We start from the raw sequence: 12,887 nt of genomic DNA, 5'->3' as shown, positions 1-12,887 counted from the left end.
GTGCGCGTGTATGTGTGTGTTTGTGGTGTACGCGTCTGCGTGCTGTAGGTTTCGTTTTGGGGAGGCTGCGTTTTTGGTACGTGGCATTCCCTGTTTGATATTTGTCTTTGTTTTTTTAGTGCTATAATATAAAAGTGACCTGAAACATGTTCTATAGAGTGACATCAGTCAGAATTGGCGCGCTAAAATAGCAATCAACATGACATGTAAACTGGACAATAAAGTTTTTATTACAAAGTCTAGTGCATGATCTTAGGTTTCTATTCTCTATGTAACAAGAACGAAATGCAACAAGTTGCGCTCTAAACCTTTAACCTGCTAAATTTCTATAGTGAATTTGTCCATCTCATCTTTCAATTTGGACAGTAACATTAACTGTTAAAAGGGGTACTTACAAAAAAGATACTGATTGAATGGCGAAGCGTACAGACCATGATCAGACTGCACGGACGTGCATGCTGATATTGGTCTGCACTGGTCGCAAAGACAGAAGCACTTGCCACAATCAGGCTAAAGGTTGAAACAGAAGAAAGGCATTATACAAACATGTACTAGGTATTACCAGACGTTCACGATTCTAGGGACAAAACTTTCAGTTGTATTTTGACAAGATACTGCATGTAGTTTTAAATAAATATTGCCGAGTTTGTTTTTTCACAATTGAAAGCAAAATGGGTAAACGAACCTTATAGTTCAATGCGGAAGACAACATCGATAATAAGCGGTATTTTCCACGTTTGAAAAAAAAAATCCATGACTGACATCCTTGGATATAATACGAAGACTATATACAGTTCGTTTTTGTAAACATCATGTTTGTAAACATTAAAGATTGCGTTTTGTAACCTTAACTCCTGCTTCCGTAGTTCAGCGTTTCTAGTTTTAAGAAGAACTTGAGCACAAGCTGAAACAAAACATAGTAAAACATTAGAAAGTTCATTAAATGTAAGTAGAGAAATTTTGGTTTGAAAGCGTGTAAACACGTATGACCTGGTAATCGAACTGTAGATACATCAATTCAAAATAAATACATGAAACCAGCTGTGTTGTATTTCGTCCAGAGTTGCTTATAAATAAAAATTATACACATCAATGTCGGTCTTCGGACAGTTCAGATCTATAATGTAAATAGTTTAAGTGTATATTATGCTGCGTATGTGTACATGCACATGTATGATTATGCAGGATTATCCTGAAATAAACTCCCGTAACATTTCACTTTTGTAACTAACACTTTACGAGGCTGCTTTCCACTGCTGCTACCGATAGAAATATACGTTTGGGTGGAGCAAACTACAAGCGTCATCAAATTACTCTCTTACCGATCAATACAGTGGCAGCTACGTCATTTACTACCTGCGTTTGATGTAAACGCCCATTCGGCGAGCTTTTCTGAAATTGGCAGTATTTATTTGTAAACGTAAACATTTGACAATTACAATACAGTAGTTCTTATATTCATATGATTTCTTAGAGAAAGTATGCTTATTAAATTTACACACTTGCTAAAATAATCTACGGGGACTCCTAGGTCAACTGGTTAAGGTCGCTGACTTCAAATCACTTGCCCCTTATCGATGTGGGTTCGAGCTTCCCTCGGGGCGTTGAATTCTTCATGTGAGGAAGCCATCCAGTGGGCTTACGGAAGGTCGGTGGTTCTACCCAGGTGCCCACTCGTGTTGAAAGAATGCACGGAGGGGCACCTTGGGTCTTCCTCCACCGTCAAAGCTGGAAAGAATCTGGTTAACCATCTTTAAAAATGGATAGGTGAAAATGGCGTTTTTGCATACTAAACTTATAACATATAGTCATTGTAAAAAATATTCTATGACGATGCTTTGTGTGATACTGAATGTTGCACTTTTTACGACAGAAAAAAACTGATACTATTTCCTTAAACATTTTGTTTTATATTTGTCATAAAATTGGATACAAGTCCTCAAAATATATACTGATCACTGATTCAGATATCCACTTTGTATTTTGTTTGTTTCCTTTGCATCGCCTCTACCACACAATACAACAAAGTTCCTACAGTAACAAAAATCAGACACACGTAGATCTTGATGTCTGTACATATAAAACTGCTGTAGCCAAAAGCTATGATAAATCCCGCTGACTCACACAATCTATAGCTGGCAAAAGCTGACTCGGGCTTGTGTGTAAATAAATAACCATACAAGGCTGAAAGGTAAAATTAGAACAACTTGCAGTTGCAAGTAGACAACAGAAAATAAACTCTAAGTTATAATAAGAGTTAAACAGAAAATTAGACACCACAAAATGACAATACTTTCTGGTACCTCTTATGTTGGATAATACTCAACTGTTTAAGCTTTAAAAATTGATCTTTAAATTATCCAGAAGAAATGCTGCTTTTAACGTTGCTTTGTCAAAAAGAAATGTTTTTCAGTGATCAAGGCACATGTTCAGTTTTACCATTTACAAGCGTCTGTATGACTGCATCTCCTATACCCCAGAATATTGCAAACAAATAGAACAGAATGAGATAATCAGGATTCGGCTTCCACACCAACAAAGTTATCAGTGTCCCTCCATGTAGTATAAACGCTGGAAAAATACAAACAAACGTACTTCTTTGAATATAATGAGGTAATTTTAAGTTCGGGAAGTTTGATTCAATGTTTCTAAATAAAAGAGCTCCATCTGACACAGTGCTAGGGGGCCTGATGGGTGTTGCACATTTAATTACGGCTTATATGAACAGACAGTCGGACCGAGTTTGCTACTGTTTGCTTGGTTCCTTTCTACGCTTCCAAATGATCCTTATTTTTTTTATTTTATTAAAGTATTTTAAAAATTTACAGCTGAATATTTATAGTAACCAAAAGTATCAAATATAACTAGTTTGCAGAACAAATTCAAATAGTCTAAAATAAAAGTAGACAAATGGAAAATATGGTCCTGCAAAAAAGCAAGACTTCGGAAATGCAACATTTCGCATGTATTTCTAAGAGACCGGGTCAACGATATCTGAACGCAATAAAAATAGCATACTTAAGATAAACCAGGGAAGGAATCCAGTGTATTTTACCAGCCTCCCTATGATCAACGAGCAAGCTGCGTCAGCCACACCATATGCAATCATGACATACCCAACGTTCCATACTCCCATAGAACAACTGATGAATGACTAAAATTTGATAAGATATACAAAATCAGATGATGACATGCTGCTAGCAATATTCCACGAAACGGTAAGCACAATAATACCGTAACATGTATATTTGAAACTTACATAAAAAGACCAAAAACTTAACATAAATAAAGACGCATATGCATGAGAATGTAAGCTGAATAAACAAACTGAGGTACATATTCAGTTTCGCAGCATATCCGGTCAAAATCTAAAACTTCTAATTAAGTCTAGGACAATTAATTATTTCATTAAAATGCTAAGAATATGTTTAACGTACATACATACTTTCATCAGTGTCCTTAAAAATATACCGGGGTAACGGAGAAGAAATTAAACTGGGAGGAGATCAAAGTAGCGAAGGTTGTAAAATTATATACAAAGATGTCACCAAGAACATCCTGCTATGCACAAAGTCAAAAGTAAACTAGACGGACGATACATTATTTCTGCATCATATTGTCAACAAGCTTGCAGTGATTGGTAAATTCAAGACCCTGCTGTTACTAATTACCTCTGATAAGAACTAGTCTTGATTTTGTTTGTTTTTTTTGTTGTGTTTACGTCACACCAACACAACTATATGTCATTTGGCCACTTTCCAGGTTTTTTGCGGTTGAGAAAGACCCCAGGTGCCCACCCGGACATTATTTCATAGAGTGGGCACTTTCGTAGAACGACCGACCTTCCATGATAAAGCCAGCTATGTGGCTTCCTCACATGAAAGAATTTTACACCTCAGGGGAGGTTTCGAAAAGACAGTGATTCGAAGTCAACGATTTTAACCACTCGGCACGAATGTCCCCACTTGCAGCTTTTGTGACAACCTGCTTACATTTTAGCGAACAAATTATGCATCCATTACCTACACGTTACAAAAATGCTCGTGTACAAATATATGAAAAGCAAATCTTAACCATATGCGCATATACTCAATGCGTTCCATTGAGGGTCTAGCGAAACAGGATGGAACTCTTTTTATATAAGCTTTATATAGACAATAAAACCAAATATATACATATATTCTCAGTGACACGCGGTAGACATTTCTGGTCATTAGGGAGTAAATTTTTAAACTAATTTTTCTTCTTTTGGCTAACTGTGTAAAACCAGCCAAATATAAGTATGTCCTGAAAACAATTGGATGTTATAATATTTTAACATACCCTTGTATAGTCACCTGCAATGAAAGCTGATTCAATTCCGCTGTACATGGTCAGTGGTATTAATAGCTTTTGATACTTGGAATTGTAAAAGTGTCGAGCTATTGCCCCCAGAAGCTGTTTGGTGCTCATTTGACTACCGTCTGTCTCATGATCTATCTTATCTAGGAAAATGGCAATTGTTACAATGCCTAAACACGCACAGCCAAGATATATACCACAAACAGTATAAATCTGAAAAAGGAAAGAAATGTGCAGTGAAAATCATACTTACAGGAATGGTTCGTCAATATTCAAAATGGAAATGTTTTGACATATCAAATGTTACTTTTGTAGCAAGACCTCTTTTTCTGACAAACTAGACTCTTACAAAATTATCTAGAGTATTTTTCAAAAATTGACTTCTTCGGAAAACACCATAATGTCACAGGGTTCTACAATCAATCTAGGTTTAATTGTAGTACATAATTTTAACCGGGGGGTCATATGCCGATTTTCATGGAATTGCACTGTCTTCGTGTATCACTGAATGTTACTTGTACAACACTGTATGAACACATATGTTGTATTTAAAGGCGGTAAATCTAATTCAACAACATTTTATGAAATTTTTCAGTTTTCATATGTTGTGTTAGATATTTATTTAAGCAAAAAAGACACATTACATATAGTAAGATCCCTGCTCGAAATATATATTTTATAACATTTTATGAAATTTTACAATAACCTCCGTTTAATACAAAAGTATTTCAAGTAGACTGTTTCTTTCGATTTCAATATATTTCTAGTTTTATATTTGCATTTGATAAATATCGGGATATTTCAACTACCTGAAACAAAAGACAAGCTTAAAATAGCATGTAGCTTTGGAATTAATCCATTTGCAATCTATTTTGGCTGTACAACCGAGATAGGCAAAGGAAGGTAATAATAATAATATAAACTTGCATTTCTAATGCAAAAATGCATCCTTTTCAATGCAAATCTTAGATAAATTTAATATAATAGTGCATATATTCATATTATTTATAAGGCGAAATATGTTTATTAAATTTATACATATGCTAAAATAACGCTATCTTGGTTGGAAAAGCAGGATAGGACAATCAAATTTTAAAAATACTTCCAGTGAAAAATTTACGTGTTTAAGGCCTAAGTGAACACAAGTAAGTGTAAATGAACAATTGTTAAAGTTTTGAACAAATCCATCGGTTGACCAAATCCTGATTAACACCTTTAAGTCATCAACTGTCCTCTTATAGTATAGCTGTGTTATACTAATACTATCTGAATAATATTCATGAAGTTCATGTGAGGGAAAAGTAGGTTACTAGTTTGCGGTGCGTCTTACAAAGCACCATTATCATCAAAACAAATGAATAATGTAATGTTAAATTCTCCAACCTTCGTCATATCGGGTCTGTCTAGATTAGTGTTGTTTTGATAGTCAGACGGACAGTACGCGGCACCACATTTCTCAAGCACATCGTCAGAAATATTCAAGTTCTCTGGAATCTTTTGACTGAATACTGTTGATGAAATTAGGTTTCCCCAGACCTGACCTTTGGTAAAAATCAAAATGTATCATGATCCTTACTATTCAAAAATCATTATTCTTATCATAACTTCTTCTAAAATTTGATAATATTAAAAGAAACACAATCACTGAACGAAACACATTCCAACAGAAAATTTATTTACTTCCATATATTTATGTGGCCATTTGAATCAAATCCTCAAATCTCAATCCATGTACTGCTTTTCTATTTTACATCGCCTTGCCTGAATCCACGATTGTTACTCATTGAGATCCCAGTTTCTTGAAACAAGGCGGCCATGATGGCCCTATATCGCTCACTTGACTCAAATGTTCAACTAGTGGTTTTACCATATGATATATGAAAGGTGAACGTTGATAATTTTACGCAATCAAAGCTGAAAAGTATGTGCGGAGTTAATCTCTGACTTATGCAATTAAAGGGGAATATGCAACATTTGGCGAAAGAACTAGGTGAAACATTAACACTAACGAAAAAAGTATCAAAATCGGACTAAAAACAAAAAAGATATAGCCATTTGAATACCATCTATGTACTTAAACGGCAGCCATTTTGGGCACAGTGACATCATCATTCTTTCCTCATATGGGCATTACCATATATGGAAAATCAGTGAATAACAACTAAGAGAAACAGATTTTATGGGCCATAATATAATATGAACCTTAATTTGTGTGTAAATGTGTATACCTTAACTTTAAGCTCAATGTTTAATTGTATTAAACATAGTTTTGCCATAAATATAATATTTGGTAATGCCCATATAAGGAAAGAACGATGACTTCACTGTGCCCATAATAGCTGCCGTTTTATTAATTGATAATATTTAAATAGCCATATATTTTTGTTTGTTGTCCGATTTTCAAAATTTTTTCACCAGTTTTTAATATTCATTAAATTCTTTCTAAATATATATATTGTCAAATGTTGAATATTCCCCTTTAATGGTAATCTCAAAAAAAACGAGCAAAATAGGTAGAGCAATATAATTGTTAAATTCCGTCTACCAACCAACGAACCAACGACTAAAATTCAACGCTACTTTGGTCACAGGTAGTAGATGGCTACTATTGCCGAATATACTACATATCCTGCACAACAATGCAATGGACCGTCGCAAAACCCTGCCCAGCCAGGTCGATTAAAACGCACAATATCTAACTAAACTGTATTTGAGGTAGTAATCAGTAACATTATAAACACCACGCATTGATTTTGTTTGTGAGCGACCTGCCTAGTAAACAAAAATGCTTATGATTAAACAGTAGGTTTTCTTGTGTGTTTAAATACTATTAGCCGACATCTTTAGATAAACATGCAAAAGTTGTGTGTCTAAAGATTGACACCAAAGGCATGATTTCAACAAATTTTGAATAGAATTACTAGATATCTAGGCTCAGGCCATTATGGTTTTAGATTAGAGTATTTTTCAATTTAGTTTTATTTTAGTCAATGTAAAATAAGTTAACTTCAGGGCAGGGTTAATTTAAGTTGGTAGAGGACCTCTAAACAGTGTAACATGCCAATAATCTAAGCTCCATACTCTTAGATTTAGATTTAGTTTTCCTGATAAAGGTCTATACATGTAAAACGTAACTCCCACGGGCAGAGTCAATTTTGACTCCAGGGGCATAATTTGAATTAACTTCAAACAGGACGATGCTACATTTCAAATATCTAAGCTCTGGGTTTTGCAGATTTAGACAAGAAGATTTCAAAGTTTTTCTGATATAAAAAGTTACACCTGGGAGGGGCCAGTTTCTGCCTCAGATGCATGATTTAAAAAAACATATGGGTAGCGGACCACTATACATGCTACATGTCAAATATCTACGCTCTAGGGTTTGAGGTTTAACGTGTTTCTTATGCAAGTATGTGTAAAAGAAGTGAACCTAAGGGGAGGGGGCAATTTTGACCCCACGTCATGACTTGGACAAACTTGGTGGCGGACCACTACACAATGCAATGTATACCAAACATGTAAGCTTAGAGCATTACGGATTTTGACAAGAAGGTTTCTGAAGTGTTTCCTATTTAAGTTTATGAAAATGAACACCATGGTGGGGCTAACTTTGACCTCAGGAACAAACAATGCTACCTGCTAAATATCTAAACTCAAGGCGTTGAGGTTTTAACAAGAAGATTTTTTATCAAGGGAACCCCAAGGCGGGGAACATTTTGACTCCTGTGCATGATTTGAATTAATTTTGTAGAGGACCACTAGACAATGATACATACCAAAATCTAAGCTCTGGGTCGTAAGCTTTTAGACAGTTTCGACTTTAAGTTGTTCTACAGTCAATCGGAATTATGTGGACAAATTTAAGAGAGCTTAATGCCAGGGTATCTCTGCCAAAATTTGGTGAAACTGCATCAAGCGGTTCACGAGAAAGAAGTTAGTTTGAAGAAAATTGTGGAAGGACGACGGACACACAGCAAAAAAAAGTCAGTAATGACCATGTACAGATAAAAATAAAAATATTTCATTTCTTACTCGTTTGAAATATCATAAAGAACACTCCAAAGAAAACACTAATGGTTCCGTCTCTAGATGAATTGGTCATTTCAGCATACCAGGCACCAATGTTAGTGAGGTATGTACACTTGGCAGCCCACAGTGTTGCAGCTCCGGTACCTTAAAAGTTAAAACAGATCATTTATAGTTAACTATCGGAAACAGTATGGAATTATGAGGGTATCTGCTTTGTTCGAAAATATATCAGATACCAGAGTATTTACATTACTCTGAATGTTTTGTATGAAATAGAGGACTACTTGTTCATTATTGACAACATGGTCTAAAAATTAAACCTGCCAATGAAATACTCGCCACAACTAACCACTTGTTAGTTAGACCACAGCCCTTGTCTCTGTTTATCATAATATTTTAGGAAATGGGGTAACTGTAGTGTATACAATCTTTTCCCACGAAATGGGTCTGTTTAAATTGTATGTAACTAAGACTCAATTAAATCAATGTTCACAAATGATTTTTTTAGTATACATGTGTATACTGCAATAGATGAAACTGTATTTCGCTGAAGCTTATACAACCGTCAATGCCTCATAAATTATCTTTGAACAATTTGTGTTCGCACTTAAAGAAATGTTTAATAGGTAATGTACATTTACGTAAACCTGAATTATTTGAATAATGCTTCGAACGTCAATGGGAAATTCTCGTACAATTTCCTCTGATGTTTTCAGCTGCAAGAATGGTGTCTTTGATTTCAATAATAACTTACACATTTTTGGAAACGCTTTCTTTATGTTTGGCTCGTATGTCTTTAAAACTTACCTATGATTATAGAAGCTGGTATCATTGTTCCCCATACTGCATACAGATTGGCTGCAATAAACACAACGTAACAGAACATGCTGGCCGCCAGTGTCCATTTACATCCTACAATATTGATCACCAAGGGAGGTAAGAAGAGCCCCGCCACAATTCCAAACGCGTAAATCACAGACAAGCTTACAGTGCCAAGACCTTCTTCTTTATTCAAACTGCTTTGAAGGTTTTGTAGAGACTGGAATGCCGTAAAGAGAAGTAAGAAAGCGATACTGATAACCAGCAAATTTTTCATAATCATTTTCTTTGACATGCGGGGTTTCTTTGGTAATTCCACGCCGTGGATTTCATTTCCACTTTCATCGCGTAAATCTGCGCTTTTCTTCTCTTTCAAATCGAGTGCATCCTCCTTGTTGCACTCAGACGCTTCCATTTTTGTTTTTTTTTTGTTTTTTTTTTCACTCAGCACTTGAACTTAAAAACGTTAAAACAGTTGTTTTATCTTCACCTAAATGTTCACTTTGTTGTTAAGTTACTTTCACTTCAATTGTAAAATAAGATAGCTTTAACAGAACACTTGACAAGTTGTTTTTGAAGGACGTCCGCTTACTGTCTTAAAATGTTTGTTAAACATATCAATACTTAAACTCATTAATATGATCCATCATTTTACGACTTCTGAACTACACCTATATACTGATGTATAATAGAATCGAAGTAGTTTACTTAGAACGTAAATACCTAACTGATAAATAATAATGTTATTTTATGCAAGTACATAACAGCTAGAATATCCTACTACCAGATTATTCTGAAGTATTCTGTGTCACGTTTCGTATTATATATATAAATATCGCAGGTATCTTCTCCGTCGTCCATGGGAGGTCAAAACGCATATCTGCCTTATCAGTTTCGCTGCATAAACTGCACCACGCAAAGTATGAACTTGGATATTAATCAGTGGTGAAATACAATTTACTTTTGTTACTCGCAATTTTCCGAATCGATATCGTATTAGCCCATTCTTTCAATTTGTCGCGTTATTTTCTCAGTTTTCCGAATGCATGATAAGTTTCTTTTTCTCAGTAATAAATCGGTAATTCGTTGCACCTGTACTTGTCCCTTTAACGATTAAACACAGCAAAAAATAAAGAAATTAAATAATTCATTAAAAAATAAGAAGTTTAAGAAAAAAAAACAGAAAAAAAGACAAACAAGATTAAACACAATCATATCAGTATAGTAATACATGTAATACATCTAGCTATGTAATACGCGTTTCACAAACCCACTAAATGCAGAAAAGTTGTTTTGCTAAAACATGACTGATTTAAATTGATCAGGGAAGTATTAAGAGCATGATAAATTTCATTTTTAAAACCACCATTAAAATCTTCATACGTTGTAGTTTGTGCACATATGTGGATAAATTTTGTACTAAAATTATTAAAGTACGAAATTTCTATTTGAAAAATGGTCATTTTTCCCTCCTGTTTTCTATTTTGGGAATAGGGAGTGATAGTATCAATTTAGGGAAGTAGGGGAGCATTAAGATGCTATTAAATCACAAATCTTTTTACATCATGAAAGTTTGTGCTCATATGTGGATAAATTATGTGGCATAAAAGATAAATTAGTTATTACAATTTAAAAAATCATTTCCTATATATCTCTATTGTAGCAAAATCAATCGGATCGGGAAGTCGATAACGCCGATAGCGTATTTTCAAGGGAGACAATTTCATCGATAAGCCAGCGATTTGGCTATGAAAGCTGGCAATATATGTGCAAGTTGGTTTAAGTACCTGTTATATAGAACTTTAATGAAAAACGCAACCAAGAACATTGTAGCATGTCATTTTCTGTTCCTCCGGTATTTCAGTTTAGATTAAGTTTCATAAAGTTACTTTTGTCACAGTGATAACCGCCCATTGTGTATAAATAATTGTTAAAACACTGTTTTGCTATAAATTATTTCTTAAGTATATGAAGGTATGAGATAAAAGCATCATTCAACTGTAGCTTGGTCTGTTTTGTGTGTGGTGTTGAGGTTTAGCGTCATTTTCAAGATTTTTTGTAGCATTGAGCACAATGCCAAAATTTGTTGTGCTACCGCGTTGTAATATCATGCCATGGACACGTGATAAGTGATATCTCAACCAGTAACATTATACTGACACCGGACTGACCAGTCATACGGCCAAAGAGCAAAACCACGGTATCCCCACACGACGCGGTCGCTCTACCACTAGGCTATCGAAAAAGAAGCAGATAAAATAATTCTGCACTGACACGACAAAATGTTCTCAGTGCTAATTTCACTAAAGTCATTGTTTCTTAAAGTTTTCACCCTAGAAGAAGAAGACCGTTATTGTATGTGAAGAAACTGGTAACTTTAAGAGGAAATATTTACCTACAATCCAACTGAAAATGGATCTTTTCCCAAATATAAACAATAAACAAAGCCTCTCGTAACATTAAAGTTTTGTAATCCGAAATTGAAAAAAAAACATTAATTAAGGGTCAGTCAGAGTATATTTTGCGGCTCAAAATTGATAAAGCTATAGCAAATCTAAATCAAGATAATAATATTAGGAATTGTATATGTACCACCTTTATGTTCCAGGTTTTATAATGAAGATGAATTTGATATTTTAGAGTCTGAAATTGCATCAGTTTGTAATGAGTTTGAATAATAAATATTATGTCTATGTTTCTGGAGATTTTAATGCCCAAACTGCAGTCCTTCCTGATTATATGGAAACGACTACTTTTTATCGGACTATTTTGATTTAGATTATGAAACTGTAAGTTTCATAGACCAAAAAGCGCAAATGGAGATTTTAAAAATACCTATTAAAAGAGTCTCACAAGACAGAAAAATGCCAGGATACTTGTATTTTTCAAATTTCTGAGTTTAAAAAGAATAAGTAGGGAACCAAATAATGTTCAATGGGATAGTAGGCCAAAATGGAAACAACAGAAATCTGAGGACTTTGTTGTAAACGTAGAAATACAGGAAATAAACTCATTATTAAATGAATTAGGCAAACAGGGCCAGGTCGACCAATGTAAAATCAATGAAATTGCAGATAAATTGTCAAATAGCTTTCTAACAAGTGCTGACAAAAGTTTTCCACTGCAAACAGTATATCGCCATTATTTCAAAAATAGACACAAACCACGGTTTGTTCCAGGATGCAAAATTGCTAAAAATAGCATATAAGAAACCCCTCTGAATATAACAGATTAGTGTATAAAAAATACTTGTGAAAAATACAAAGTAACAATGAATTTTATAGTGCTATAAATATTAAAGTTAAAATTGGAGAAAAACATATAATTAATAGCTTATTTTCGCACTTATAAAGTTATGTTCGTAGCCGAATTTGACGCAGTAAATTTGCCTTCAAAAACTTCGAAGCCTTAGCCGAATTTACGCAGTAAATTTGCCTTCAAAAACTTAGAAGCCTATATCCTTCTAAACATTGCCAATATCCGATAATGTCTGAAATTTCCATCGACAGAATGGGTGTTCTCAAATTACTAGCTAACCTAAAGCCAGACCAAGCTGCAGGACCAGACCGTATTTGTCCAGTTGTCTTCAAGGAACTTTGGGGTGAAATTGTTGATGTTCTGGTGGTAATATTCCAAAAATCTATTTCCTTAGGCACTGTTCCAGCAGACTGGACAAGGGCTTTTGTTTGCCCGCTATT

The 12,887-nt window shown here is 34.5% G+C and overlaps 1 protein-coding gene across 1 annotated transcript; it reads right to left on the bottom strand.

Moving 5' to 3' along the window:
- Positions 1-209: 209 nt before the first annotated feature.
- On the bottom strand, positions 210-9,982 carry LOC123564643 (protein unc-93 homolog A-like). The gene is made up of 7 exons (XM_053537306.1): positions 9,178-9,982; positions 8,374-8,514; positions 5,725-5,882; positions 4,324-4,554; positions 3,019-3,154; positions 2,440-2,571; positions 210-2,184 (listed from the first exon to the last, which is right to left on the bottom strand). Exons 1-7 carry the CDS (start codon positions 9,602-9,604, stop codon positions 1,964-1,966), a joined length of 1,446 nt encoding a protein of 481 aa, XP_053393281.1. The 5' UTR covers positions 9,605-9,982; the 3' UTR covers positions 210-1,963.
- Between the last annotated feature and the right edge of the window lie 2,905 nt (positions 9,983-12,887).

Source organism: Mercenaria mercenaria, chromosome 2 (genome assembly GCF_021730395.1).
Source record: "Mercenaria mercenaria strain notata chromosome 2, MADL_Memer_1, whole genome shotgun sequence".
In the NCBI taxonomy this organism is placed as follows: Eukaryota; Metazoa; Mollusca; class Bivalvia; order Venerida; family Veneridae; genus Mercenaria; species Mercenaria mercenaria.
Note: the sequence above shows the minus strand (reverse complement) of the source record. Positions and strands in the feature narration are given on the sequence as shown.

Bases quoted from the DNA above. Each gene is read 5' to 3' on its own strand.
- LOC123564643 (XM_053537306.1), bottom strand. From the start codon at position 9,604: ATGGAAGCGTCTGAGTGCAACAAGGAGGATGCACTCGATTTGAAAGAG. The intron at 8,515-9,177 runs GTAAGTTTTAAA...TTAACTTTTAAG, and splicing joins ACCAGCTTCTATAATCATAG to GTACCGGAGCTGCAACACTG. The intron at 3,155-4,323 runs GTATGTTAAAAT...ATCAAATTTTAG, and splicing joins TTGCAGGTGACTATACAAGG to TCATTCATCAGTTGTTCTAT.